The following is a 25,470-nucleotide window of genomic DNA, read 5'->3' on the forward strand; positions in this document are numbered from 1 at the left end:
CTCCGATCAGTTTTCCATTCTTGTTACAACACTGAAACAGCCTTACAAATATCACAAATAGCATACAATGTGACTGAGACCATGGTACAACTTCTCTGTAGATTTTTTTCAGATGGTTGATCCTACGATCCATTTCCAATAGCATTGTTCTGTTCTGCAGCTCAGTGGGATTGTCTTTGCTTGGTTCCACACTTATCCATGTGATCATAGCCACAGTATATCCAGCAATGGTTTCTCTTCCGTACTCATGCTATTAACTTCCAAAGTTCTTGGTTCCCAAGGTTATATCATTGACCCATTACTGTTCCTTATCAGCCACCGCCCCCCCCCCTCCCCCCCCACCGATTACATATTTTGCAGCCATGGTTCAATTACTACATGTAAGCCAATTAGTCCTAGATCTACCTCAAACTGTGTACCACGTTAAGAGTTGTTAAACTGCATTGCCTATCTAAGGCAATTAGATTAACCCTAATTTCCTCCTGTTAATAACAGTGAAGACCAATGCCAGCAGCATAGGCCATTGCCACAATCTCCATAACCTTGCCACAGATTCCATCTTCCTTGCCTTACCACTCTTAAGCTGAATCAGACTGCTCACAGTCATGACATCCTGGTCAATTCCTAGCTATTCTTCCAACATTTCATCCTCAAAATGAAGACATTCTACTGCCACCTCTAACATCGCTCACTCCTTCTTCAGTGCACAGAATGTTTACAGCGCAGAATGAGGCCATTCAGCCATCAAGTCTACTAGCTCTCTGAAAGAGCATTCTACCTAATCCCATTCCCCTGCCTTTGTAAGCTTGCACATTTTTTATTTTCAGATAGCACTTTTTGAATACCTCAATCGAACCTGCCTCCACCACCCTCTCAGGAAGTTTGTTCCAAACTCCAAGTACACTCTGGGTGAAACGTTTTTTCTCTCGCATCACTTTTACTTCTTTTGTTAATTATTTTGAATCTGTGCCCTTTAGTCTTTGATGCTCTCTTGAGTAAGAACAGTTTTATCACTATTTGTCCAGTCTATACTCGTAGGATCTCAAATACCTCTATCAAGCCTCCTCTTAGCCTTTTTTTCCTCTCAGGAAAACAGTCCCAACCTGTCCAATCTAGCCTCATGCTTTAACCCTGGAACATTTGTGAATCTACTCTGTACTCTCGCCAATGTATTCACATCCTTCCTCTAGTATGGTGTCCAGAACTGGACGCAGTACTCCAGATCAGGCCTAACTAGTGTCTTATACAAGTTCAAGTTACCTTATTCTTGCACTCAATGCCCCTATCAATAAAGCTTAAGATACTAAATGGTTTATTAACTGCTCTTTCAACATGCCCCGTCATCTTCACTGACTCTCCACCTGCCACTAAACTCTTATCGATGCACGTGTCACCACCAGACTCTACTTTCCCACTGCTCTTCTGGCTGGACTGCCCTCTACCCTTCAGTTCATTCAAATCCCCGCTGCTCACATCCTATACCACACAAGTCCCACTTAACCAAACTCCTCCACCCTTTCATTAGATCCCCCTTCTCCCCCAAACTTTCCATTCCTGTGCATCTCCTCCGTTAATCTCACCATTACTGGCTATGCCCCAAGGTGTGTAGGCCCTAGAATGTCTACTCAAACCTATCCACCCATTTATCTGCCTTTAAGGCACTTGACTATTTGTCTAATTATGTGAAAGACCTTAGAACATTTATTCTATACTAAAAAGCCTGCTACTGGAATATCAGATCTCAGTTTGGCTGAGTTGTCAGACTTAGATTTGAGTTTTGGAGTTCAGCAGACATGTTATTAAAGAAGTATTCAATAGCTCCATTTAATCAAGAGAGAAAAAAAAAGTGAGATGGGGGATTGGAGCGGATACATTAATTGGGGGATTGGAGCTGATACATTAATTAAGATGAACCGAGAAAAGAAAAGGAAACAAAGAACAAAATGCAAAAGTAAATTGATATAGATGATAAGGTGAATTTAACTTAAATATTTTAACTAGATAGTTAGAATGAATGGGCAGGTTTCAACGAGAATGAGAAATCATTGTGGAAATAAAATGAAAAATTAAGATAAATATTGAATTCCTGTACAGTGTACATTTCTAAGTTACTTAGGAAATTGTGGAAGTGGATATTACACCAACAAGAGTATGTTGGATTAATTTTTTCCAACTGCCAAAGTTGACGTACAAATTTAATGTACCTTTCTTAAAAAAAAACATCTTTAGATTCATCTTTGAACTTCAACGGTAGGAAAATATATCCCCAAGTCTTGGGCTATACAATATGTTAAGCTCTCTGCTACCACATTAAAGATTATTCTATCTGCAGTATAATTAAATGCACAATGCAATGCATTGTTTTTTTTAGAAAATAGCAATGGCCAAACAAGCTGTGAAGTGTTCAATAAAGCAAATATGTAATTTAAACTTGATCTTCAAGAACAAAGATCAGAGATAAGTTAGGTTGCTGAAGTACTCAGCCATTTTCAGAGCGAAGGCAGAATAAGTCCAGAACCCTTATTCAAAATAAGATAAATTCTACACATGGGTGATGTCAATTAATTTAAATTATTAATTTAAATTATTGGATAATTTGGATTTGTTGCACTTGTATACAGTTAAACGCTCGCAGGGCCAAATGGCTTCTCCTGCTTCTATTTTTCTATGTATGTTTACTGCTAATTTGAATAGATTAATCCATGTCTTTCCCTTCTCAGTGTAAAAAAATACTTATGGAGTACACTTCATATTCAAACAAGAAGGTTTAGTCAAGGTTATGAACCATTATATTTATTGCTTATAAAGACTTGTAGCAGTTAACTCAAACCTTTCTCCAATTATTAAATATTTATGTATTTACCCTGACGGCATTCACTTTTGGTTCTGTTCAGTGCACATTTCTTCAATTTCCTCAAGCCCGTGACTAAAATACAACAGCATTTAACAGTAGTGATACAAATATTTACTCCAGTCTAAACTACAGATAATGATACTGAAAAAAGAAAACCTCTTTGTATTTGCCAGAACTGCACTTCTTAAAACAAATACTATAAACAAACCATAACAATTGTGTGGGATTGCAGCTGTAATTTCCAGTATCTTATATTACTTTCCTTGGGTGTGCCAAATCCAATTGTATAAATATTTTCAGTACTGTAAATTAAGTCTGCAGGCTACTGTAAATTATTCAGGGTAGCATTTAATAAATTCAACCCAAAATCAGAAAAGTGAACATCAAAAACGGAGAGCTATTGAAAGTCTTCCTTACCTGTAAACATCATTACAAACGCAGAGATAGATAATATCCAGGACACTCTGCTGTTGGACTCATTGAAATAAGTCATTAAGTCATTGAAGAAAACACCAAATGACTTAATTATGCCGTATGTGAGTACTTCTACAAAGAAAAACGCAATGGCTATGATCCAGCCCCAACCTCCATCTGGAGTTTTTGTGTAAACATTTGTCGTGCATCTTCTTGTGTTTTCCACGGACATGGTCATTTCCACGATGTGTTTGCTGCATTTAAGAAAAGAGGTATTTCAGTTTTTAGGCACTAAAACAAGTAATTACATTCCAGTTCTTGGATTGTCCTCAGAATACGAGTATTAGCTCTTTTGTGTTTAGAATTAAGTGCACACCTGACCATGCAGACCTTATAATAGCAAACATACTTTGCTGAAAACAGGGAGAACAGATGTGTATTGTTGCAGTCCTGCACCTGTATGCCCAAGGATAATACGACATGGATTCACACAAAGGTTTAGTCAAGGTTATGAACCATCATATTTGCTGCTATCAAGCTTATAAAGACTTGTAGCAGTTATCACATGTTACAATCTGATGAGTTCAACCTCCCCCATCCGCCCCTAATTGTCTCCCTTCTTCATCTCTTAATTCAAGGGCTATAGCTGTATTCAATTGCCATGTGTACTTCATAACCTATTACAAGCATGTTACCCATCGAGACATGCTTAGTACTATGATTCCAAGGTTGCACACAAAGCAACAGTGCTTGGATTAACAAGATTTTAAAAGAGAATGGAGTCTCCAATTGTGATAAAGTGAACATTGGGGTTGGTTTAACACACTGGGCTAAATCGCTGGCTTTTAAAGCAGGCCAAGGCAGGCCAGCAGCACGGTTCAATTCCCGTACCAGCCTCCCCGAACAGGCGCCGGAATGTAGGCAACTAGGGGCTTTTCACAGTAACTTCATTGAAACCTACTCGTGACAATAAGCGATTTTCATTTCATTGACAGGCAGCTGGGACTCAGGATTTATATGGCAGCTTCCAGTACAGATAAATTGTTTGTTTTGTTGTCTTTAAATTCTTGTTTTTATTTGAGCTGTGTAATATGTACTTGCATATCGAAATGAGGTATTTTCATTTAAACAGCTCTTATTTTTCGGCTTTGTGCAGGAATTCCTGCTGTCTCTGCACAAGATTTATGTGAAGTGAGCCAAATCATATGATATGAATGTGAACTAAAACTACATCTGCACAGTCCTTGTGAAGTCTTGTCTTCACATTGACAATACCCTCCATCGTGTTGTGGAGCACACACCATGCTAAATGGGATAGATTTCTAACAGATCTAGCAATCTCAAGACTGGCCATCTATGAGACACTGTTGTGGGCCATCAGCAGCAGCAGAATTGCACTCAACCATAATCTGCAACCTCATGGCCTGGCATATCCCCCACTCTACCAGTACCACCAAGACAGAGGATCAACCCTGATTCAGTGAAGAGTGCAGGAGAGCAGCACCAGTATACCTAAAAACGAGGTGTCAACCTGGTGAAGCTACAACACAGGACTACTTGTGTGCCAACCAGCATAAGCAGCAAGTAATAGACAGAGCTAAGCGATTCCACAATGAACGAATCAGGTCTAAGCTCCGCAGTCCTGCCACCTCCAGCCAAGAACAGTGGTGGACGATTAAACAACTCACTGGAGGAGAAGGCTCCACAAATATCCCCATCCTCAATCATGGAGGAGCCCAGCACATCTGTGCAAAAGACCAGGCTGAAGCATTCGCAACAATCTTCAGCCGAGTGGATCATCCATCTTGGTCTCCTCGGGAGATCCTCAGTATCACAGAAGTCAGTTCTCAGTCAATATGTCTCACTCCATATGATATCAAGAAATGGCTGAAGGCAATGGATACTGCAAAGGCTGTGGGCCCTGACAATATTCTGGCAATAGTACTGAAGACCTGTGCTCCAGAACATGCCACAACCCTAGCCAAGCTGTTACAGTACACCTGCCACACTGGGATCTACCCAGCAATGTGGAAAGCTGCTCATGTGTGTCCTGTACACCAATGCTTTTCAAACTGTTTTTTGAGCGACCCATGTTTACAGAATGGCCGACTATTGCGTCCCATGCCACATTCACAAAAGATTCTCCATAATTACGGTTGAAAAGTAATACTCATTGTTGATACTTCTGTATTACTGAATGTAAATTTGTAAATTGAGCTGCTGTTTCACCTTAAACGACAGCTCCACCCTGACACCTTGCTGAAGGGTGTATCTCAGGATTATTTGATTATTTTATTTCTTCACACATATTGTTAGCATTTGGAAAATTGCATGCAAGCGCTGGAAAGATTAACAGGCTCAGTATTGCACAGTTTTAACAATGTCATGTTCACGCGTTCAAAACCTAACATGACCTTGGATAGGAAATTAAACTCAAAACTTCAACTACAAAAACAGGAGCCCGAACTGTTGAACTAAAGACACGGTCAGACTGAATGTCACTAGACACCTGTCAGTACCGTTTCCCAGGTAATTATGTAACAGACTGAAAGCATGCTAAAAAGACAATGCTGGGCACAGCTCAGCTGACCAATATGCAAAACGTGCAGACATGTTCCATTCCATACACCTGCAACATTTTACCGCCTCCTGTACACACAAGTGTAGTTTAGTCGCCAGCTAATACCATCTTTGGCGAACAATCAAGCCCTGATAAAGGTAGATGCAAAAGTCCTTGCTGTCGCGGAACCGATTCAGCTGATGGAGTCCCTGGAGCCACACTGCATAGACGGATGCTTGGGGACGAGTTCCTGGGAAGTGAGGGCGGATAGCAGCGGGGGACATGATGAAAAAAATAAGCATCCTTGAAGGACAAGGGCCCCTGTTTGGGGAGACAATTCGGAAGTGGAAAGGGTGGACATAGTGGCTTGTAGGGCTGGAGGAGGCTGTGTGTTCAGTTTAACTGAGAGAATGATAAAAGACACACAGGGTTTGTTAGTGACACATTGAACTCAAGAAATAATACACTAAACTCATGAAATAATACAGATCCTGACGCTGAACATAGTAGCAGGATATGTTAGCCAAAGAGAATTTACATGTCTCTGACTGAAAACTGCCCAACTGCACTGTGGCCCAGAAAGGCAAGGAGGTCCAAAGGCTTCTCCATCAACCTCGTGCGGTCATATTTTGGTGACCTTTTGGCGACCCATTCTACACCATCTGGTGATCCATCGTGGGTCACGACCCCCACTTTGAAAATCACTGCTGTACACAAGGAATAAGGCAAATCCAACCCAGTCAATTACCACCTACCATCTGCTCTCCATCATCAGCAAACTGATGGGAGGAGTTATCAACAGTGGTATCAAGTGGCACTCAGCAAAAACCTGCTCACGGATGCTCAGTTTGGGTTCTGCCGGGTCACTCAGCTCCTGGTCTCATTACAGCCTTGGTTCAAACATGGATAAAAGAGCTGAATGCCAGAGGTGAGGTGAGAGTGACAGTCCTTGACATCAAGGCAGCATTTGACAGAGTATGGCATCAAGGAGCCTTAGCAAGACTGGAGACAATTGAAATGAGAAGGAAAACCCTCTGTTGGTTGGAGTCATACCTGGCACAAAGGAAGATGGTTGTGGTGGTTGGACACCAATCATCTCAGCTCCAGGACATCACTACAGGAGTTCCTCAGGGCAGTGTCCTAGTCCCAACCATCTTCAGGTCAGAAGTGGGGATGTTAGCAGATGACTACACAATGTTCAGCACCATTCACAACTCCTCAGATAGTGAAGCAGTCCATGTCCAAATGCAGCAGGAGCTGGACAATATCCAGGCTTGGCGCTGGCAAGTTATATTCGCGCCACAAGTGCCAGGCAATGGCCATCTCCTAACAACAGTAGCATACTGGTTAGCACAGTTGCTTCACAGCTCCAGGGTCCCAGGTTCGATTCCTGGCTTGGGTCACTGTTTGTGCAGAGTCTGCATGTTCTCCCAGTGTCTGCGTGGTTTCGCCCGGGTGCTCCAGTTTCCTCCACAGTCCAAAGATGTGCAGGTTAGGTGGATTGGCCATGCTAAATTGCTCTTAGTGTCAAAAAAAAGGTTAGGTGGAGTTATGGGGATAGGGTGGAGGTGTGGGCTTAGGTGTGGTGCTCTTTCCAAGGGCCGGTGCAGACTCGATAGGCCGAATGCCCTCCTTCTGCACTGTAAAAAAAATTATATGAAGAGAGGATCTAACCATTGCCCCATGACATCCAATGGCATTACCATCACTGAATTCCCCACAAACAACATCCTGGGGCTACCATTGATCAGAAACTGAACTGGACTATCCATATAAATACTGTAAGAAGTCTTACAACACCAGGTTATAGCCAACAGGTTTGTTTCGAATCACTAGCTTTCGGAGCACTGCTCCTTCCTCAGGCGAATGAAGAGATGGGTTCCAGAAACACATATATAGACAAAGTGAAAGATGCAAGACGATATTTTGAATGCGAGTCTTTGCAGGTAATTAAGTCTACAGGTCCAGGCGGAGCAACTGGAGAGAGGAATAATCATGGTTAAAGAGGTGTGAATTGTCTCAAGCCAGGACAGTTGGTAGGATTTCGCAAGCCCAGGCCAGATTGTGGGGGGGGTGAATGTAATGCAACATGAATCCAAGGTCCTGGCTGAGGCCGTACTCGTGTGTGCGGAACTTGGCTATAAGTTTCTGCTCAGCGATTCTGCGTTGTCACGCATTCTGAAGGCCACCTTGGAGAACGCTTACCTGAAGATCAGAGGCTGAATACCCTTGACTGCTGAAGTGTTCCCCGAGTGGAAGGGAACATTCCTGCCTGGCGATTGTCGTGCGATATCTGTCCATCTGTTGTCACAGCGTCTGTATGGTCTCGCCAATATACCATGCTTCGGGACATCCTTTCTTGCAGCGTATGAAGTAGACAACGTTGGCCGAGTCGCACGAGTATGTATCATGTACCTGGTGGGTGGTGTTCTCACGTGTAATGGTGGTACCCATGTCGATGATCTGGCACGTCTTGCAGAGATTGCCATGGCAGGATTGTGTGGTGTTGTGGTTGCTATTCTGAAGGCTGGGTATCTGCAAACAATGGTTTGTTTGAGGTTGCGCGGTTGTTTGGAGGCGAGTAGTGGGGGTATCGGGATGACTTTGGCAAGATGTTAGTCTTCATTGATGACGTGTTGAAGGCTGCGAAGAAGATGTTGTAGTTTCTCCGCTCCGGGGAAGTACTGGACGACGAACGGCACTCTTGTCGGTTGTGTCCCGTGTTCGTCTTATGAGGAGGTTGGTGCGTTTTTTTGCTGTGGCCTGTTGGAACTGTCGATCGATGAGTCGAGCGCCATATCCCGTTCGTACAAGGGCATCTTTCAGCGTTTGTAGATGTTTGTTACGCTACTCCTCGTCTGAGCAGATCCTGTGTATATGGAGGGCTTGTCCATAGGGGATGGCTTCACCTTCAACAACAAGTTTTCATCCAGACACACGGAACAGCCATGGGGACCAAATTCGTACCTCAATATGCCAATATCTTCATGCAAACGTTGGAACAAGACCTCCTCACTGCACAGGACCTTCAAACGACGTTATACACCCGATACATCAATGACATTTCTTTTCCTTTGGACCCACGTTGAAGAATCACTAAAACATCAATAAGTTCCATCCCACCATCAGACTCACCATGGCCTACTCTCCAGAATCAGTTGCATTCTTGCACACACTCATCTCCATCAAGGACGGTCACCTCAGCACTTTGCTTTACCGCAAGCCCATGGATAACCTCACGATGCTCCACTTATCCAGCTTCCACGCTAAACACATTAAAGAAGCCACCCCCTATGGACAAGCCCTCTATATACACAGGATCTGCTCAGAGGAGGATCCTCACTGAGGATTTCCGGCGAGCAGAGCTCCTGTACAGAAAACAAGTGCAGCCTCATCAGGGAGTTCGCCGCTGAGGCCTCCGATGGGCGTTAGATGGCGGGGTGTTTCTCGGCGACCTGGCTAACCACGAGTGCTACGGGACTCTGTCGCCATTTGGGTAGATCGCGCCCCACACAATGAAAGATATTGCATCCAACAAAAGGAAGAACCCTGCCTAGAAATTCACCCACGGGCAGAGAGATGGGGGGAGTTAATTTTACCTGCAGAATTATATCTTCACTATAGAAGCTCAACAACAACTTTGATTGGAAAAGCTGGCAATCTGTTATTGCATGGTGTAAACCATAGTGAACTTATCACCAGAAACCTCAACCCTGCATTTGTTCTTCAATGAACCAAAAAGAGAATCCTGCAACGGTTGCAGCTACCATCTTGAAGAACTAGAGTAATAGCATTTCTCAGACCTTTCTAAAGATATTGGTGCGTGCTAATTCTTACTTTTGAAATCATCTTTTCTGGTGTGCATGTCTAGCATGAATGAGTGGGTGTGTGCAGTTGCAATTACATCTTTTGCCTGTTAATAAAATAAACATTTATTCTTTTCACTTAAACCCACGAGAAAGCCTGTCTTGTGTCTGTTGTTGAAAGTCACGGTACTCAACGAGTTAAACACTTCTCCAATGAACATCTTGCTGTGGTCAGCTGAGAAATGGAGGAAAAGTAAAGGGGAAATTATCCCACATCTCTTCCCCTGTCCATAACATTCCTCAAATTCAAATGACTGTGGAGTCCAATATGGGAACGAAAAACAAGGTTGAAGCATTTGCAACCACCTTTGGGTGCTGAGTGGATGATCCATCTTTGCCACCAGAGGCCCCAGCATCATAAATGCCAGTCTTCAGCCAATTTGATTTACTTTATGTGATTAAGAATTAGCTGAGCCTGCTGGATACAGCAAAGATGTTGAACCCCGAAAATATCCTGCAACAGTGCTGAAGACCTGTGCTCCAGAACTAGCTATGTCTCTAACCAAGCTGTTACAGCACAGCTACCACACTGGCACCTACTTGACAAAGTGGAAACTTTTAAAATGTTTTTTATAATAATCTTTATTGTCACAAGTAGGCTTACATTGCAATGAAGTTACTGTGAAAAGCCCCTAGTCGCCACATTCTGGCACCTGTTTGGGTACACAGAGGGAGAATTTAGAATGTCCAAATTACCCAACAGCATGTCCTTCGGCACTAGTGGGAGGAAACCGGAGTACCTGGAGGAAACCCACGCACACACGGGGAGAACGTGCAGACTCAGCACAGACAGTGACCCAGCCGGGAATCGAACCTGGGACCCTGGTGCCACGAAGCCACAGCGCCAACCACTGTGCCACCGTGCTGCCCTAAAAGTGGAAACTTATCCAGGTATGTTTTGTCCAGAAAAGACAGGATAAATCCTATAAGCCAATTTTTGCCCCCATCAGTCCACTCTGTCATCCGCAAGGAAATGGAATATGCTTCATTCAAGCAGCCAAGGAGAAGAGTTTGGGGACAAGGCATATTCGTATTTTGCACCATCTGCCGGCCATTCTGGTGTCAAGGCGATTGCACGCAGTGCGACTCAACAGCTGGAGGAGCACTGAGCACCTCGGTGGCATAGCGCTATAATCAATCCGGCATGCAGGCACTAGTTGCTGCCCACTGCAGCAATTAAATCAACGGCTTCGTATCTCATTTCTTCGTGGCGGTTATTCTCTTTTCTTCACATTTACAATGACGAAACGTTAAGTGGACCGGAAAAGTTTAAACACGGTTCTAATTCCAGATAGCAGAAACGTGATGTAACTTTTACACGCGTTAGATATTTTTCATCCGGAATCGGTGCCGAGGAGAACCCCACGGGGATGCGATAAAACTGCTCACTTCCTCTACTGGAAATCCGACTGAAACACCAGCACCTTGCAATTAAAGGAATCGGATCCAAATTTATTTAAATGTCCCGAAATACTGCACCCAAAGGATTTTTTTTTTTGCTTTCTTTTGGTAAATTTTCTAAGTTTTTTGAATATGCAAGACAAGTGTTGGAATTACAAATAGAGCCAAGTATATAGCTTTGGGGCGGATTTTTTAGGTTACATTACTTGTTTTGTATCTTGAATCTTTTGACGTGTATCCGTACGACAATAACCCGCTTGGATTGCTACTGTACTCACCAGCTGGGTGCCGCAGCTCCTTGCTAAAAACTGGCTGGAGATCCTAGCAGTAGTACCACGCAAATCAACCTCAAGTCGTTGACTGGATTTGGGGGTCTGAAGAAGAAGAAGGGAAAAAAATCAAGCTTCCAACAAAACCATGAACAAAATGTAATGAGTTTCGTATTAAAGTGTGTGGGTGGTTATAAATGAAGGAACTATAAACTCTGGGCGATTATTACATCAGGATCCCGGAGATAGAAAGTACATGTACATTCAGTCTGATTGATCCGCGCTTAGAAATTACTGAAGAAAAAGATTGAAAATATACATTAATCCCTGGGTACAACGTGACATGTGTCGATCAGACGGCACGACGTTTTTCTTTGCCTGGAGGCTTATGACCTGGAGCAAACGAAAGTGGGGGGGGGGGGGTTACGAAAACGAACAAAAGTCCAACTCTGCGGGGCAAACAAAAGAAAAAAAGATTTACCTTTGATGTTCTTTCCCCTGCCAGGTAAAAAGTATCGAGTCTGCTGGCGTTCGGTCGGATACATTGGTTGCAAGCCTAACTATTTTACCTCTTGGTGGTGTGGAGGGCTGCTGATGGTGATGCAGAGCTGAGCCAAGGTGGCTGCCTCTCCAGTCCCTGAGGAGAGGGGGGGGGGGGGATTGGGGTCTCTCACACTCGCTCTCTCACTGTAACCCTGCCCGTCTCACTCTCCTCTGCCCAGATTTGGACCGCCTGCCCTTCCCTCGGAAATTGGCCTTCCGTGTTTGTGACATACCGGCTCCAGCCGGTCTTTGTGCACGCGGCGGCGCGCGCGCGCGCGCCAGAGAGCATCCCCGCCCGCGCCTGAGCCGGCGCGCAGCCCCGGCTCGGGGGCGCGCCGGTGTCGACAAGCCCACCTTTCCTCCGGGTCGGCGGCGGAGAGGGCGCGAGCGGCCGCCCGCTCGCCAGCGGGTTGAACAGGTTCGTTCCGGTCACAGAGCCGGGGCGGGCGGGTGCGTGGTTCCTCCTCCAGAGGGAGTCGCCCGGAGAGGTAAAGTAAGAGGAGTCTCCCCGTGTTGCACAAGTGCCTCGATCCCAGAGGAGGATGCACTTTTCTTTTCAGCCCCAATGGTGTTGACAGTGAGTGTCTGTCCCCTTCCCTGCGGGCTGTCAGAGCTCGTCCTCATCTTTAGCTCAGGCTGGAGCCCCATCTGTGGTTCAGGTGGAAAGCTGCCCGGAGTACGGGCTGGCACTCTGGCTGCACTGCCTAATGTTAAGCAACAAACAAACAAAAAGAAAGGGGGGGGGGGGGGGTGCGACTCGTGTAGAATTGGCCTTTTGACTGAACCACGTTTATTTGCTGCGCTGTCAATTCCTGCTCATCCAGAACAACATTAATTCAAACAAAAATTTGGGTGGAAAGTCCCATTTTTTTTCTTGCTTGTTAAGATCATTTAAGTAACTTAACGCTGGTGATCTTTTTGAGGAGATTTCAACTGTTCGCACAATATCAACATGAATGAGTAGGGAGGATTCAAATAGTTGTAGCAAATACTATAAAGCCAGCAGTTTACATAGAAACATACATGGAAAATAGAAGCAGGAGGAGGCCCCTTCAGCCTGCTCTGCCATTCATTATCATCATGGCTGATCATCAAGTTGAATACCCTGATCATGCCTTTCCATCCCCCACCCCACTCCATTGATCCATTTAACCCCAAGAGCTGAATCTAATTCCGAAATCACACACTGTTTTTGTTTCAACTACATTTTCCAGTATGAATTCCACAGATTCACCACTCTATGTGTGAAGAAATTTCTTCTCACCTCAATCCTAAAAGGTTTACCCCTTATCCTCAAACCTAGTTCAGGACTCCCCCCACCACCAGGAACATTCTTTCTGAATCTAGCCTGTCTAATCCTGTTAGAATGTTCTTAGTTTCTATGAGATCGCCCCTGACTCTTCTAAACTCCAATAAATATAATCGTAACTAACTTAGTCTCTCCTCATATGACAGTCCCGCCAGCCCACGAATCAGCCTGGTAAATCTTTGCTGCACTCCCTCCATAGCAAGAACATCCTTCCTCAGATAAGGACACCAAAACTGCACACAATACTCCTCACCAATGCCCTGTACAATTGCAGTAAACTATTCCTATACTTAAATCCTCTCGCTATGAAGGCCAACATACCATTTGCCTTCTTTCCTGCCTGCTGTACCTGCGTGCGTACTGTCAGCGACTGATGCACGAGGACACCAAGGTCTCGCTGGGCATCCACCTCTCTCACACCCATTCAAACAATAAACTGCCTTCCTATTTTTGCTAGCAAAGCGGATAACCTCCCCTTTAGCCACGTTATACTGCCATGCATATGCCCACTCACTCAGCCTGTTCAAATCCCACTGAAGCATCTCTGCATCCTCCTCACAGTTCACCATCCCATCCAACTTTGTATCATCTGCAAATTTGGAAATACTACATTTAGTTCCCTCATACAAATCACTAATATATAATGTGAACAGTTGGGGTCCTAGCACAGATTCCTGCGGTACCCCACTAGTCACTACCTACCAATTGGAAGAAGACCCATTTATTCCAACATTTGCTTCCTGTCTGCGAACCAGCTTTCTATCCATCTCAAGACGCTACCTGCCATCCCATGCGCTTTAACTTTACATAGTAATCTGCTATGTGAGACCTTGTCAAAAGCCTTCTGAAAGTCTAATTAAACCACATCTACTGGTTCTCCCTGGTCAACTCTACTAGTTACATCTTCAAAGAATTCCAGTAGATTTGTCAAGCATGATTTCCTTTTCATAAATCCATGCTGACTTTGTCTGATTATACCACTGCTTTCCAAATGCTGTGCTATGATATCCTCAGTAATGTATTCTAGCAACTTCCCTACTACCGATGTTAGGCTCACTGGTCTTTCGTTCCTTGTTTTCTCTCTACCTCCCTTTTTGAATAGCAGGGTTATATTAGCAACCTTCTAATCTGTATAGAACCATTCCAGAGCCCAAGGATCTATTATTTCTAGGGCTACTTCCTTAAGTATTCTGGGAGGAAGATTATCAGGCCCTGGAGATTTGTCTGCCTTCAATCCTATTAATTTCCCTAAAACCATTTCTCTACTAATACTCATTTCCTTCAGCTCCTCACTAAAACTTGTGTTTCTCAGAACCTATGGTACAGTATTCCTGTCTTCCTTTGTGAAGACTGAAGCAAAGTATGAATTTAGTTCCTCAGCCATCTCTTTGTTCCCGGTTATGAATTCCCCCATTTCTGATTGCAAGGGGCCTACATTAATTTTTATCAATCTTTTTCTCTTTACGTACCAAATAAACTTATATAGTCAGTTTTTATGTTCCCTGCTAACTCACTTTCATATTGTATCTTCCCCATCTTAATCAATTGCTTGGTCTGCCTTTGCTGAATTTTAAACTGTTCAGAATCCTCAGGTCTATTGCTTTTTCTTGCTAACTTGTATGCCTTTTCTTTGAATCTATGAGACTCAGGAGCCTAGTCTTAGAATCAACTACCTCACTATCCACCATGATAAAGAATTCTATCATATTATGGTCACTCATCCCCAAGAGTTCTCTCACAAATAGGTTGGCAACTAATCCTTTCGCATTGTACAACACCCAGTCCAAGACGGTCTGTTTCCTTGTTGGTTCCTCAACACATTGGTCGAGAAAACCACCCCGTACACATTCCAAAAATTCCTCCTCTATTATACTGTGACTCAACCCAATCTATATACAGATTAAAGTCACCCATAATCACAGATGTTCCTTGAACACATGCATCTCTGATTTCCTGTCTAATGCTATTCCCAACATTACCATTGCAGTTTGGTCATCTGTATACCAGCCCTACGAATATTTTTTGCCCCGTGATGTTTCTCAACTCAACCCATACAGATTCCACATCGCCTGTGCTAAGATCTTTCCTCAATATTGTATCAATATTTCCTTTAATCAACAATGCAACTCCACCAACTTTTCCTTTCTGTCTCCTTTCTAAAAACTGAATAGCCCTCAATGTTTAATCCCCATCCTTGGCCACCTTGGAGTCAAGGCTCTGTAATACTAACTATATCATACCCCATTACATCTATCTGCGCAACTAATTAATCCATTTTATTTTAAATGCTCTGTGTATTCACGTACAAAACCTTAAGACTAGTGCTTTTTTATACAGTGTCGTTATTTGATACTGGCCCTTGGTTTCTCTGCCTATCAATTTTCTTATTCTTGCTGTATTTTTCTCTTGTTCTTAATTCCCCCTGCTCTGAATCCTTACATAGGTTCCCATCCCCTGCCATATTAGTTTGAACCCTCCCCAATCGCTCTGGCAAGTACCCCTCCAGGAGATCAGCGCCGCTCCTGCCCAGGTGTAACCCGTCCAGCTTGTACAAACAGGTCCCACCTCCCCCAGAACCGGTCCCAATGCACCGGGAATCTGAAACCCTTCCCCTCGCACCATCTCTTCAGCCACGTATTCATCTGATATATTCTGCTATTTCTACTCTGACTAGCATGTGGCACTGGTAATGATCCTCAGATCACTACTTTTGAGGTTCGACTTCTCAGCTTTCTTCCTAACCCCCTATATTCTGCTTTTAGGACCTCATCCCTGTTTTTCCCTATGTCATTTCTACCAATGTGTACCATGACCACTGACTGTTCACCCTCCCCCTCCAGAATGTCCTGTAACTGCTCCAAGACATCCTTGACCCCAGCACCACAGAGGCAACATACCACCCTGGAGTCTCATTTGTGGTCTCAGAAATGCCTATCTATTCCCTACAATTGAATCCCCCATAACTATTGCATTCACACACTTTTTACTCATCTGCTTTGTTGCAGAACCAATCTGGTGCAATGAGTTTGGCTGCTGCTGCTTTCCCATGAGAGGTCAACCCCTCACCAGTATCCAAAGCGGTATATCTATTTTGCAGGGAAATGGCCACAGGAGATTCCTGCACTGCCTGCCCAGCTCCCTTGCTCTGTCTGATGGTCACCCATTTGCTCCCTGCCTGTGGAGTCTGAGCCTGCGGTGTGACCACTTCTCTATACATGCTATCCACGATACTCTCCACCACGTGGAGACTACACACCCTCCCCAATCACCGCTCCATCTCTGAAACTCGGGCTTCCAAGAACTGCAGCTGGAGATACTTCTTGCACAATGGTGGTCCTGGGAACTGGAAATGTTCCTGGTCTTCCACATGAAGCGAGAGGAGCAGACCATGGCTTGGAGCTCTGCTGATATGTCTTCCCCTTTAAATTAAATTTATCCTTTTAATAGCAAATAATGTTATTTACAACAACAACAACTTGTGTTCATATAGCACCGTTTATTTAGTAAGGGGTTGTCCTAAGGCAGTCCACAGGAATTTTATCAAACCGGCTTTGACACTAAGCCACATCAAATATTGGTGCAGATTATCAAAATCTTGGACAGTGACACTGGTTTTTAAAAAATAATTTTAGTGTACCCATTTTTTTTCCAATTAAGGGGCAATTTGGCATGGCCAATTCACCTACCCTGCACATCCTTTTGCGTTGTGGGGATGAGACCCACGCAGACATGGGAAGAATGTGCAAACTCCACACGGGCCAGGATCGAACCCGGGTCCTCGGTGCCGTGAGGCAGCAGTGCTAACCACTGCGCCACCGTGCTGCCCCAGTGATGTTGGTTTTAAGGAGGACAGAGGTGTAGGGGCTTTGGGAACAAATTCCAGAGCTTAGACCCCGGCAACTGAAGACACGGCTGCCAGTGTTGAGATGATTAAAAGCAGGATGCTCAAGAGGCCAGATATTACAGCAATCTCAGAACATTGTAGGGCCGGCGAGATGACAGAGGTGAGACTCTAGCGCGATTTGAAAACAAAAATTACAATTTTAAAATCGCGATATTGCTCAATCAGAAGCCAGTGCAGATCAGTGAGCACAGGATTGATGAATGTACAGAACTTGACTTGCGTTTTGATGGCCTTAGGTTTACATAGGGTAGAACCTGGGTGTTTGGGTGATTATGCATTGGAAAGGTCAAGTCTAGAGGTAATGAATGCATAGATGGGGATTTCAGCAGCAGATGAGCTGAGGTATGGGCAGAGTCAGACGATGTTGCAGAGATAAAAATAGACATACTTAGTGATGTCGTTGGTATGCGGTTGGGAAGTTAATTTCAGGGTTAAATGGAACACCATACAAGCAATCTGGCTTGGCCCCAGCCAGCTGCCAAGGAGAGTATAGCTGCCGGTGGCTAGGCCAGGAATGGAATTTTTGGCTAACATGTATAACGCTCAGTGTTGCCTCAGAGGCCCCGTTTTTAGGCTGATAAGCCTGAATTTCTTTTGTCTTTCCTTGTAACCCAGTACTCTAGCATTAATGATTAGCTTTGTGGCTTGGCTGAACTCTGCCTCCAAGTGTTTGAATTCCCTTGAATCTTGATGACCAGAACTGTGTGCATATATGTATGCTGTAACATTGACCCGGTTTGACTAAAGCACTATACAATTTGACAGTACCTTATATTCAACTATTTTAGTGAAGTATTTGGACAACATGTTACATATATTTAGCGCATTTGACAAAGTAAAACATCCCAATGCACTTAACAAGAATGGTGTCAGTAAAATTACCACGCCCCAGTAGGGGATTTCCAAACACATGATGAGAGAAACTTGATCAAAGAGATACATTTTAAGGAGATCCTAAAAGAGTTGGAGTGACTTGGGAAACTCCAAAAGACTTGGAAGGGAGATTAGGGCTAAGACAGTTTAAAACATTGTTGTCATTGGTGGGGCAACTAAAATCGAGAATATGCAAGAGGCCAGAATTGGAAGAACTTAGAAATTTCAAAGGCCTATAGGTCTGCAGGAGGCTACATAGATGGGAAAGATCAAGCCCACGGAAGGAATTGAAAACAAGGATGAGGATTTTAAAACTGAGGTATTGTTGGACCAGGAGCCAACCAAGGTCAGCAAGCAAAGGTGTAATGGGTGTAACAAGATGTGGCCATCATGTTTTCAATGATCACAAGTGTATGTAGGGTGGAAAATGGGAGGCGACCAAGAGAGTAGCGGAATGGTAAAGTCTAGAGATAATAAAGGCATGCATGAAAGTTTTAGCATCATATAATCTAAGGCAGGGTCACAGTTGAGTATGTTCATGGAGGTAGAAGTAGGGAGTTTTGTTGAAGATGTGGCTATGTGATTGGAAACTAATTTGGGATCAAACACAAAACCCAAGATTGCAAATGGCCTTGCTTTGCTTAAAACAATTGCTAGGAATGTAAATGGTAATCAGGAAACAAGGTTTGTGGTGTGGACCAATGATAATGTCTTCAGTCTTCCCAATACTTAGTTGGAGGAAGTTTCTGCTCATCCAATATTGTCGTGCACAAATCAGAGACAGTGGAGGAGGCTACAAGACGGTGTGAGTTGGAGCTCAGTGCCAACAGCATTCATAAGGAACCTGTTGTGTTTTCGGCTGATATTGCTGAGGCATAACACATTGATGAGAAGTAAAAGAGGGCCAAGCATAGATCCTTGCAGGACACTAGGATTAATAGTTCAGTAGGGAGGGGAAGCCATTGCGGATGATTCTTTGTCTATGATTTGAAAGATAAGAATGGAACCAAGCCAGAACAGTTGCACCCAGGTGAATGTTGGAGGGGAAGCATTAGAGAAGGGTGGTGTGACCAACTGGGTCAATTGTTGCAGATTAGTTGGAGGAGGATATGGAGGGATAGTTTATCATGGCCATACTCACAGGAACATCATTTGTGACTTTAACAAGGGTCGTTTCAGTATATGGCCGGGCTGGAAACTGATTGGAGGAAAACATGGAATTTTGAGAAAAGTAAAAGATGGGCACAGATTTGGAAAGTAACAACAATGTGTTCAAGGACTTTGGCGATAAAACAGAGGTTTGAGATGAGGTAATAATCTCATCCGGCAGTCGACCTTCGCAGATCTTGCAAGAGGCCTCTCATGAGGTTTAACAGCCTCGTCGTGTCGCTGAATTGGGCACAACAAGGCCATTCGATCGCACACATATCCCTACAAGGAGGAAATAGCTGCAAGGAAAGAGCAAAGAAAATTTGAGAGAAATAAAAAAAACATGGATAGTCAAAATGGACAAAAATGTAAGGCAAACAAGTGGAGGGATGAGATGTGGAGTAGGGAGAGGAATTAAACACCCGGGAGAGTTAATCATTTTTATCCCAGATCGTGCTTGTTAGGTGAATTGGACATTCTGAATTCGCCCTCAGTGTACCCGAACAGGCGCATGAGTGTGGCGACAAGGGGCTTTTCACAGTAACATCATTGCAGTGTTAATGTAAGCCTACTTGTGACACTAATAAAGATTATTATTATTAAGGTAGGGTGCTCTTTCAGAGGGTCAGTGCGGACTCGACTGGCCATAGGAATTCTGATTCTGTGATGGAGTGAGGAAGGACAGAAATCATATCTGAAGGAAACATAAGGAGAAGAGGTAAATTACATGGAATAAATAGGAGAATCAGCTAGAAGGAAGTGTACCAGAGAGATAGGCAATAATGTAATAAGTTGTTGACATTGCTTATTTCTTCCCAGTGGGTTAATTATTTCTCAGTTCAAATGTCACAATTCTTTGTAACAAAGGGTTTAGGGTGCAGGGGAGATGTTCTAGCCTTCGCCTCGCTGATTGTGCGGAGGCGGATCCTGTTGGGGTGGAGGTCAGCTTCTCCAGCCTGTGCCTCGGCTTGGCAGGGGGGCCTACTTAAATTTCTAACTCTCGAGAAGGTGAAATCTGAGCTGAGGGGGATGAAGGAGTTCTACAACTCATGGGGACTGTTTATTAAGCGCTTTCGAGAATTGGTAGCCATTGAACATTAGGGGGGTAAGGCGGGGGGGGGGTTATTGTTTTTTCTCTAATAAACATTTTATTGAGGTATTTTTGGTATTGTAACAACAACAAAATAAACAATGTACATGAAACTATGAACATAGTGCAAAAGCCATCTCCCTTCCTTACAGGTCCCACCTTTATGAACCCCCTAGTCTAAGCTGAACTAACCCCCCACCCCCCTGCTGACGTTTAATTTTCCGCGAAGAAGTCAACGAACGGTTGCCACCTCCGGGCGAACCCTAACAGTGACCCTCTCAAGGCAAACTTGATTTTCTCCAAACAGAGAAAGCTAGCCATGTCCGATAGCCAGGTCTCCGACTTCGGGGGCTTTGAGTCCCTCCAAGCTAATAGTATCCGTCTTCGGGCTACCAGGGAAGCAAAGGCTAGACCGTCTGCCTCTTTCTCCTCCTGGATTCCCGGGTCTTCCGCCACCCCGAAAATCGCCACCTCTGGACTCAGTGCCACCCTTGTTTTTAACACTGTGGAGATGACATCTGCAAACCCCTGCCAAAATCCCCTAAGCTACGGACATGTCCAGAACATGTGGACATGGTTCGCTGGTCGTCCCGCACATTTTGCACACGTGTCTTCCACCCCAAAGAATCTGCTCATCCGGGCCACTATCATGTGAGCCCGATGAACGACCTTGAATTGTATCAGGCTGAGCCTGGCACATGTTGCGGATGCGTTGACACTACTTAACGCATCTGCCCATAGACCATCCTCTATCTCTCCTCCCAGCTCCTCCTCCCACTTGCGCTTCTGCTCCTCGGTCTGCGTCTCCTCTGACCCCATAAGTTCCTTGTAAATGTCAGCGATGCTCCCTTCTCTTACTCGCCCTCTGGAAACCACCCTGTCCTGAATCCCCCTTAGCGGTAGTAGCAGGAAGGTTGACACCTGTTTACGTAGGAAGTCCCGCACCTGCAGATACCTGAATTTGTTTCTCCTCGCCAACCCAAACTTCTCCAACGCCCACATACTCGGAAAGCTCCCTCTATAAACATATCCCCCATCCTCTCAATCCCTGATCTTCGCCATATCCGGAACCCCCATCCATACTTACCGGGGCAAACCAGTGATTATTACAGATTGGGGACCAGACCGATGCTTCCTCTGCTCCCACATGTCTCCTCCATTGCCCCCAGACTCTCAGGGCCGTCACCACCATGGGGCTGGTGGAATACCGTGCTGGCGGGAACGGCAGAGGCGCAGTTACCAACGCCCCCAGACTCGTGCCCTACATTCGCCGCCCAGTAATAGTTACTAAAATTTGGCAGCACCAGCCCACCCTCTCCCCGACTCCGCTCAAGCATTACCTTCCTTACTCGCGGGGTCTTGCCCGCCCAAACGAAGCTAGTGATCACTTTGTTGACCCGTTTAAAAAAGGACCGCAGAATAAAGATGTGGAGACACTGAAATACAAACAGGAATCTCGGGAGGACCGTCATCTTCACCGTCTGCACCCTCCCAGCCAGTGACAACAGAAGCGTGTCCCATCTCTGAAATCCGTCCTTCATTTGGTCTACTAGTAGGGCCAGATTTAATTTATGCAGCCGGTCCCATTCCCGTGCCACTTGAATGCCTAGGTACCTAAAGCTTCCCCCCACTAATCTAAACGGCAGCTCCCCGAATCGTGTCTCCTGTCCCCTCGCCTGGACCACAAACATCTCACTTTTCCCCATATTTAGCTGATACCCCAAAAATCGGCCAAATTCCCCTCGAATCCTCATGATTTCTTCCATCCAGATACATACAGAAGCAGTTCGTCTGCATAGAGCGAGACTCTGTGCTCCACAGCACCAACCCCCCCCCCCCCCCCCCCCCCCCCCCCCCCCCCGGACCAGCCCCTTGAGGCTCTCAGAGCAATTGCCAACGGCTCTATAGCTAGCGCGAACAACAGTGGGGAGAGGGGGCATCCCTGTTTCGTCCCCCGGTGCAGTCTAAAATAGTCCGATGTTGTCCTATTCATCCGTACGCTTGCCACAGGAGCCTGATACAGCAACCTGACCCAGTCAATAAAGCCCCGCTCAAATCCAAACCATCCCAGTACCTCCTACAAATAATCCCATTCTACCCGATCAAAAGCCTTTTCTGCATCCATTGCGATCACTGCCTCCACCTCCCCACCTTCTGGGGGCATCATGATCACGTTTAACAACCTTCTTATATTGGCCACCAACTGCCTACCCTCAACAAACCCCTTCTGGTCCTCCCCAATAACGTCCAGAACACAATCCTCAATCCTGGAGGACAATATTTAGCATCCACATTCAACAGGGATATCGCCCTGTAGGACCCACACAGCTCCGGGTTCTTGTCCCGCTTCAGAATCAGCAAAATCGTGGCCTGTGACATCGTCGGGGGCAGCACCCCTCGTTCCCTTGCCTCATTGAACATCCTCATCAACACTGGCCCCAATATCCCAGAGAACTTTGGATAAAACTCCACTGGGTACCCGTCCGGCCTCGGGGCTTTACCCGACTGCATGGCCTTCAGACCCTCCACTATCTCTTTCAACCTGATTGGGGCCCCCAGCCCGACTACCAGCTCCCCATCCACCTTTGGGAAATTCAGCCCCTCCAAGAAGTGCCTCATCCCCTCCGGCCCCATAGGGGGTTCCGACCTGTACAGCCTACTGTAGAAATTCATTAACACCTTATTCACCCCTGCTGAACCTCCAACCAGGTTACCATCTCCGTCATTTACTTTCCCTATCTCCCTGGCTGCCTCCCTCTTTCTAAGCTGCTGTGCAAGCATTCTGCTGGCCTTCTCTCCATGCTCATAGATCGCCCCCCTTGCCTTTCCTCAGCTGCTCCACTGTCCTCCCTGTGGCCAGCTAAACTCCGCCTGTAACCTCCGCCGTTCCCTTAAAAGCCCTGCCTCTGGGTCTCCGCATACTCCTATCGATCTGTAGTATCTCCTTTACCAGTCGGTCCGTCTATGCCCAGTCCACCTTCTCCCTATTGGCCTGCATCGAGAGCAGCTCCCCTCTGACCACCGCCTTCAGTGCTTCGCAGACCACCGCTGCTGAAATTTTCCCGTGTCGTTGACCTGCAGGTAGTTCTGAATACATTTCCTCAGCCTCTCGCACACCCCTTCGTCAGCCAAAAGTCCCACATCTAACCTACATTGCGGGTGCTGGTTACTGTCTTTACTAACCTGCAGGTCAACCTAGTGCGGAGCATGGTCTGAGATTGTGATCGCCGAGTACCCCGTGTCCACCACCCCTGCCAGTAAGGCCCTGCTCAAAATGAAGAAATCAATCCGGGAGTAAACTTTATGCACGTGTGAGTAGAAGGAGAACTACTTCGCCATTGCTGGCACCCTGCCTGTTTTCGACCTTGACCGGTCCAAGCCAGAGTCAATAACTGTTGGAAGTCCCCTCTGTTGCCTTTCTTCTCCTGTGGCTCTGCTGTAACTACGGCAATCAGTGGGTTTGCCTTTCTTTCTTTTTGTATCTATATTCTAATGCTCAGAGTCGCCAGGTATCAAATGATACCACCACAAGATTCAACCGGCTATCGATCAAAGAGCCAAACACCAGTTAGTTAGTTCAAGGTCAAGGGTACTTTATTTACACACAATTAGTCATGCAACATAAACACTACTAGTTAACTACACCTATCAACTAAGGCAACCTGTACTTAACTTCAGGCACCCGGCTTAGGTCAGAGGAACAGTGGCCGTTGTTCGATTCTGGATCTATCGGGTCTGTAGGAGTAACTGCTGCTCAGCTAGGCTCATTCGTCTGGTAGCGGGCGTTGAATTTGGACTTGCTTCTGGTGGTGCTGCGATTGGAGATGGTCGGTGCCGGTGCACCAGGTCCAAAAGAGGACGAACATATGGCGGTCTCTCTTCTTATACTTGGGGTTTTTCGCGTTCTTCAGGTGGTCCTTCAGTTTGGACCCCACTAATTGGGTGATCCCTGATCACTCTGTTCGATCCCTAACCAATAAATGGGCGGGGGTCTGGATGGCTGGGCGCGTCCCAAGCGGTCACTGACCCCGTTGTTTATGCTTCCCTTGCTCAGGGAGTGGAGCCGAAATGTCTGGGACTGTACCGGTCGCTCGAGTACCAATCCTTTGTCTTGGTGGAGATGGGCCATCAAATGCTAATCGTCCCATCAAAATGCTAATTGGTCGGAGTTTTGATACCGTCTGGACTCCTTGGTTTCAAATATACATTTCAGGCTCTGAGCCTACCTGAATCTTGCTTTGTCCATTTTACCCGCAAGGCTTTGCGAGTTTCTTTGCTCCTGGTTGTAAGTGGCCATCCCAGATGGCTACACCTCCCATGACCAACCTGTGCGAGTCCAGGTCCGGTATCTTCCCCAGCATCCTCTTTATAAACTCCACATCATCCCAATTTGGCACATACACATTTACTAATACCACCTGCACCCCTTCCAGTTTCCCACTGACCATAATGTACCGACCTCCTACATCCGAAACTATTCTACCCGCCTCAAACACCACCCGCTTATTGATCAGGATCGCGACCCCTCTAGTCTTTGAGTCTAGACCGAGTGAAAGACCTGACTGACCCAGCCTTTCCTCAATCTAATCTGGTCAGTTACTCTAAGGTGCATCTCCTGAAACATTATCACGTCCGCCTTCAGTCCGCTAAGATGCGCGAACACACGTGCCCTTTTGACCGGCCCATTTAACCCTCGAACATTCCAGGTGATCAGCCTAATTGGAGGGTTCATTGCCTCCCCTCTTCGCCGATCAGCCATCCCCTTTTTTGGGCCCGCCTCCAGCCCATGCTCCACGCCTCCGCCGGTCCGCCCCCAGGCAGCCTCCGACCCAACCTCCTCTCTGTCCCCTTAACCAAAGCCCCTCCCTTGCCAGCAGAACATTTACCCCCCCCTCCCCCCCTAGTAACAACACTATGTAACCCAACCCCTTTAATAAACCGAACATATGCCCCACCCCCCCCCAACTGTGCTTCCCTGAGCTAGCCCACTCAGCTGGCTTGGTGGCCCTCATCCCTGGCGCCGGATAGTCTCCCACCTATTGTTCCCTCCACCCCCGCTCATACAAACATACTTCAACATCAAACAATCCCCACACAATTGCCCGACAGAAAAACACCAAGATCTAAATAAGCACACCTCCACCCTCCAACAGTGCAAATGAAAACCATAACTCACTCAGCTCTACCGCTGGTCCCAAATCAATGCAAAAGGCATTACAAACAGCTTCCACAAAACAA

General features: G+C 45.7%; 2 protein-coding genes across 7 annotated transcripts in view; one reads left to right on the forward strand and one right to left on the reverse strand.

The window, feature by feature from the left end:
* Positions 1 to 12,389, reverse strand: part of LOC140395567 (monocarboxylate transporter 7-like) — a 69,650-nt gene extending 57,261 nt beyond the window's left edge. For 2 of the 4 annotated variants that reach the window (XM_072483506.1, XM_072483504.1), the window contains exon 1: positions 3,272 to 3,430. Coding sequence is in view for 2 of the 4 variants with exons in the window: in XM_072483503.1 (XP_072339604.1) it covers positions 3,272 to 3,506 (235 nt within the window). In the remaining 2 variants the exon portion in view is untranslated. Of the gene's footprint in view, positions 1 to 3,271; positions 3,523 to 11,373; positions 11,470 to 11,845; positions 12,240 to 12,261 lie in introns of those variants that run through there. The other 2 variants (XM_072483503.1, XM_072483502.1) reach the window with 2 other exon arrangements.
* LOC140395569 (archaemetzincin-2) overlaps positions 1 to 25,470 on the forward strand; it is a 213,487-nt gene that overhangs the window by 142,785 nt on the left and 45,232 nt on the right. The gene's annotated exons all lie outside the window — the stretch shown is intronic.

Source organism: Scyliorhinus torazame, chromosome 18, assembly GCF_047496885.1.
Source record: "Scyliorhinus torazame isolate Kashiwa2021f chromosome 18, sScyTor2.1, whole genome shotgun sequence".
Taxonomy (NCBI): domain Eukaryota; kingdom Metazoa; phylum Chordata; class Chondrichthyes; order Carcharhiniformes; family Scyliorhinidae; genus Scyliorhinus; species Scyliorhinus torazame.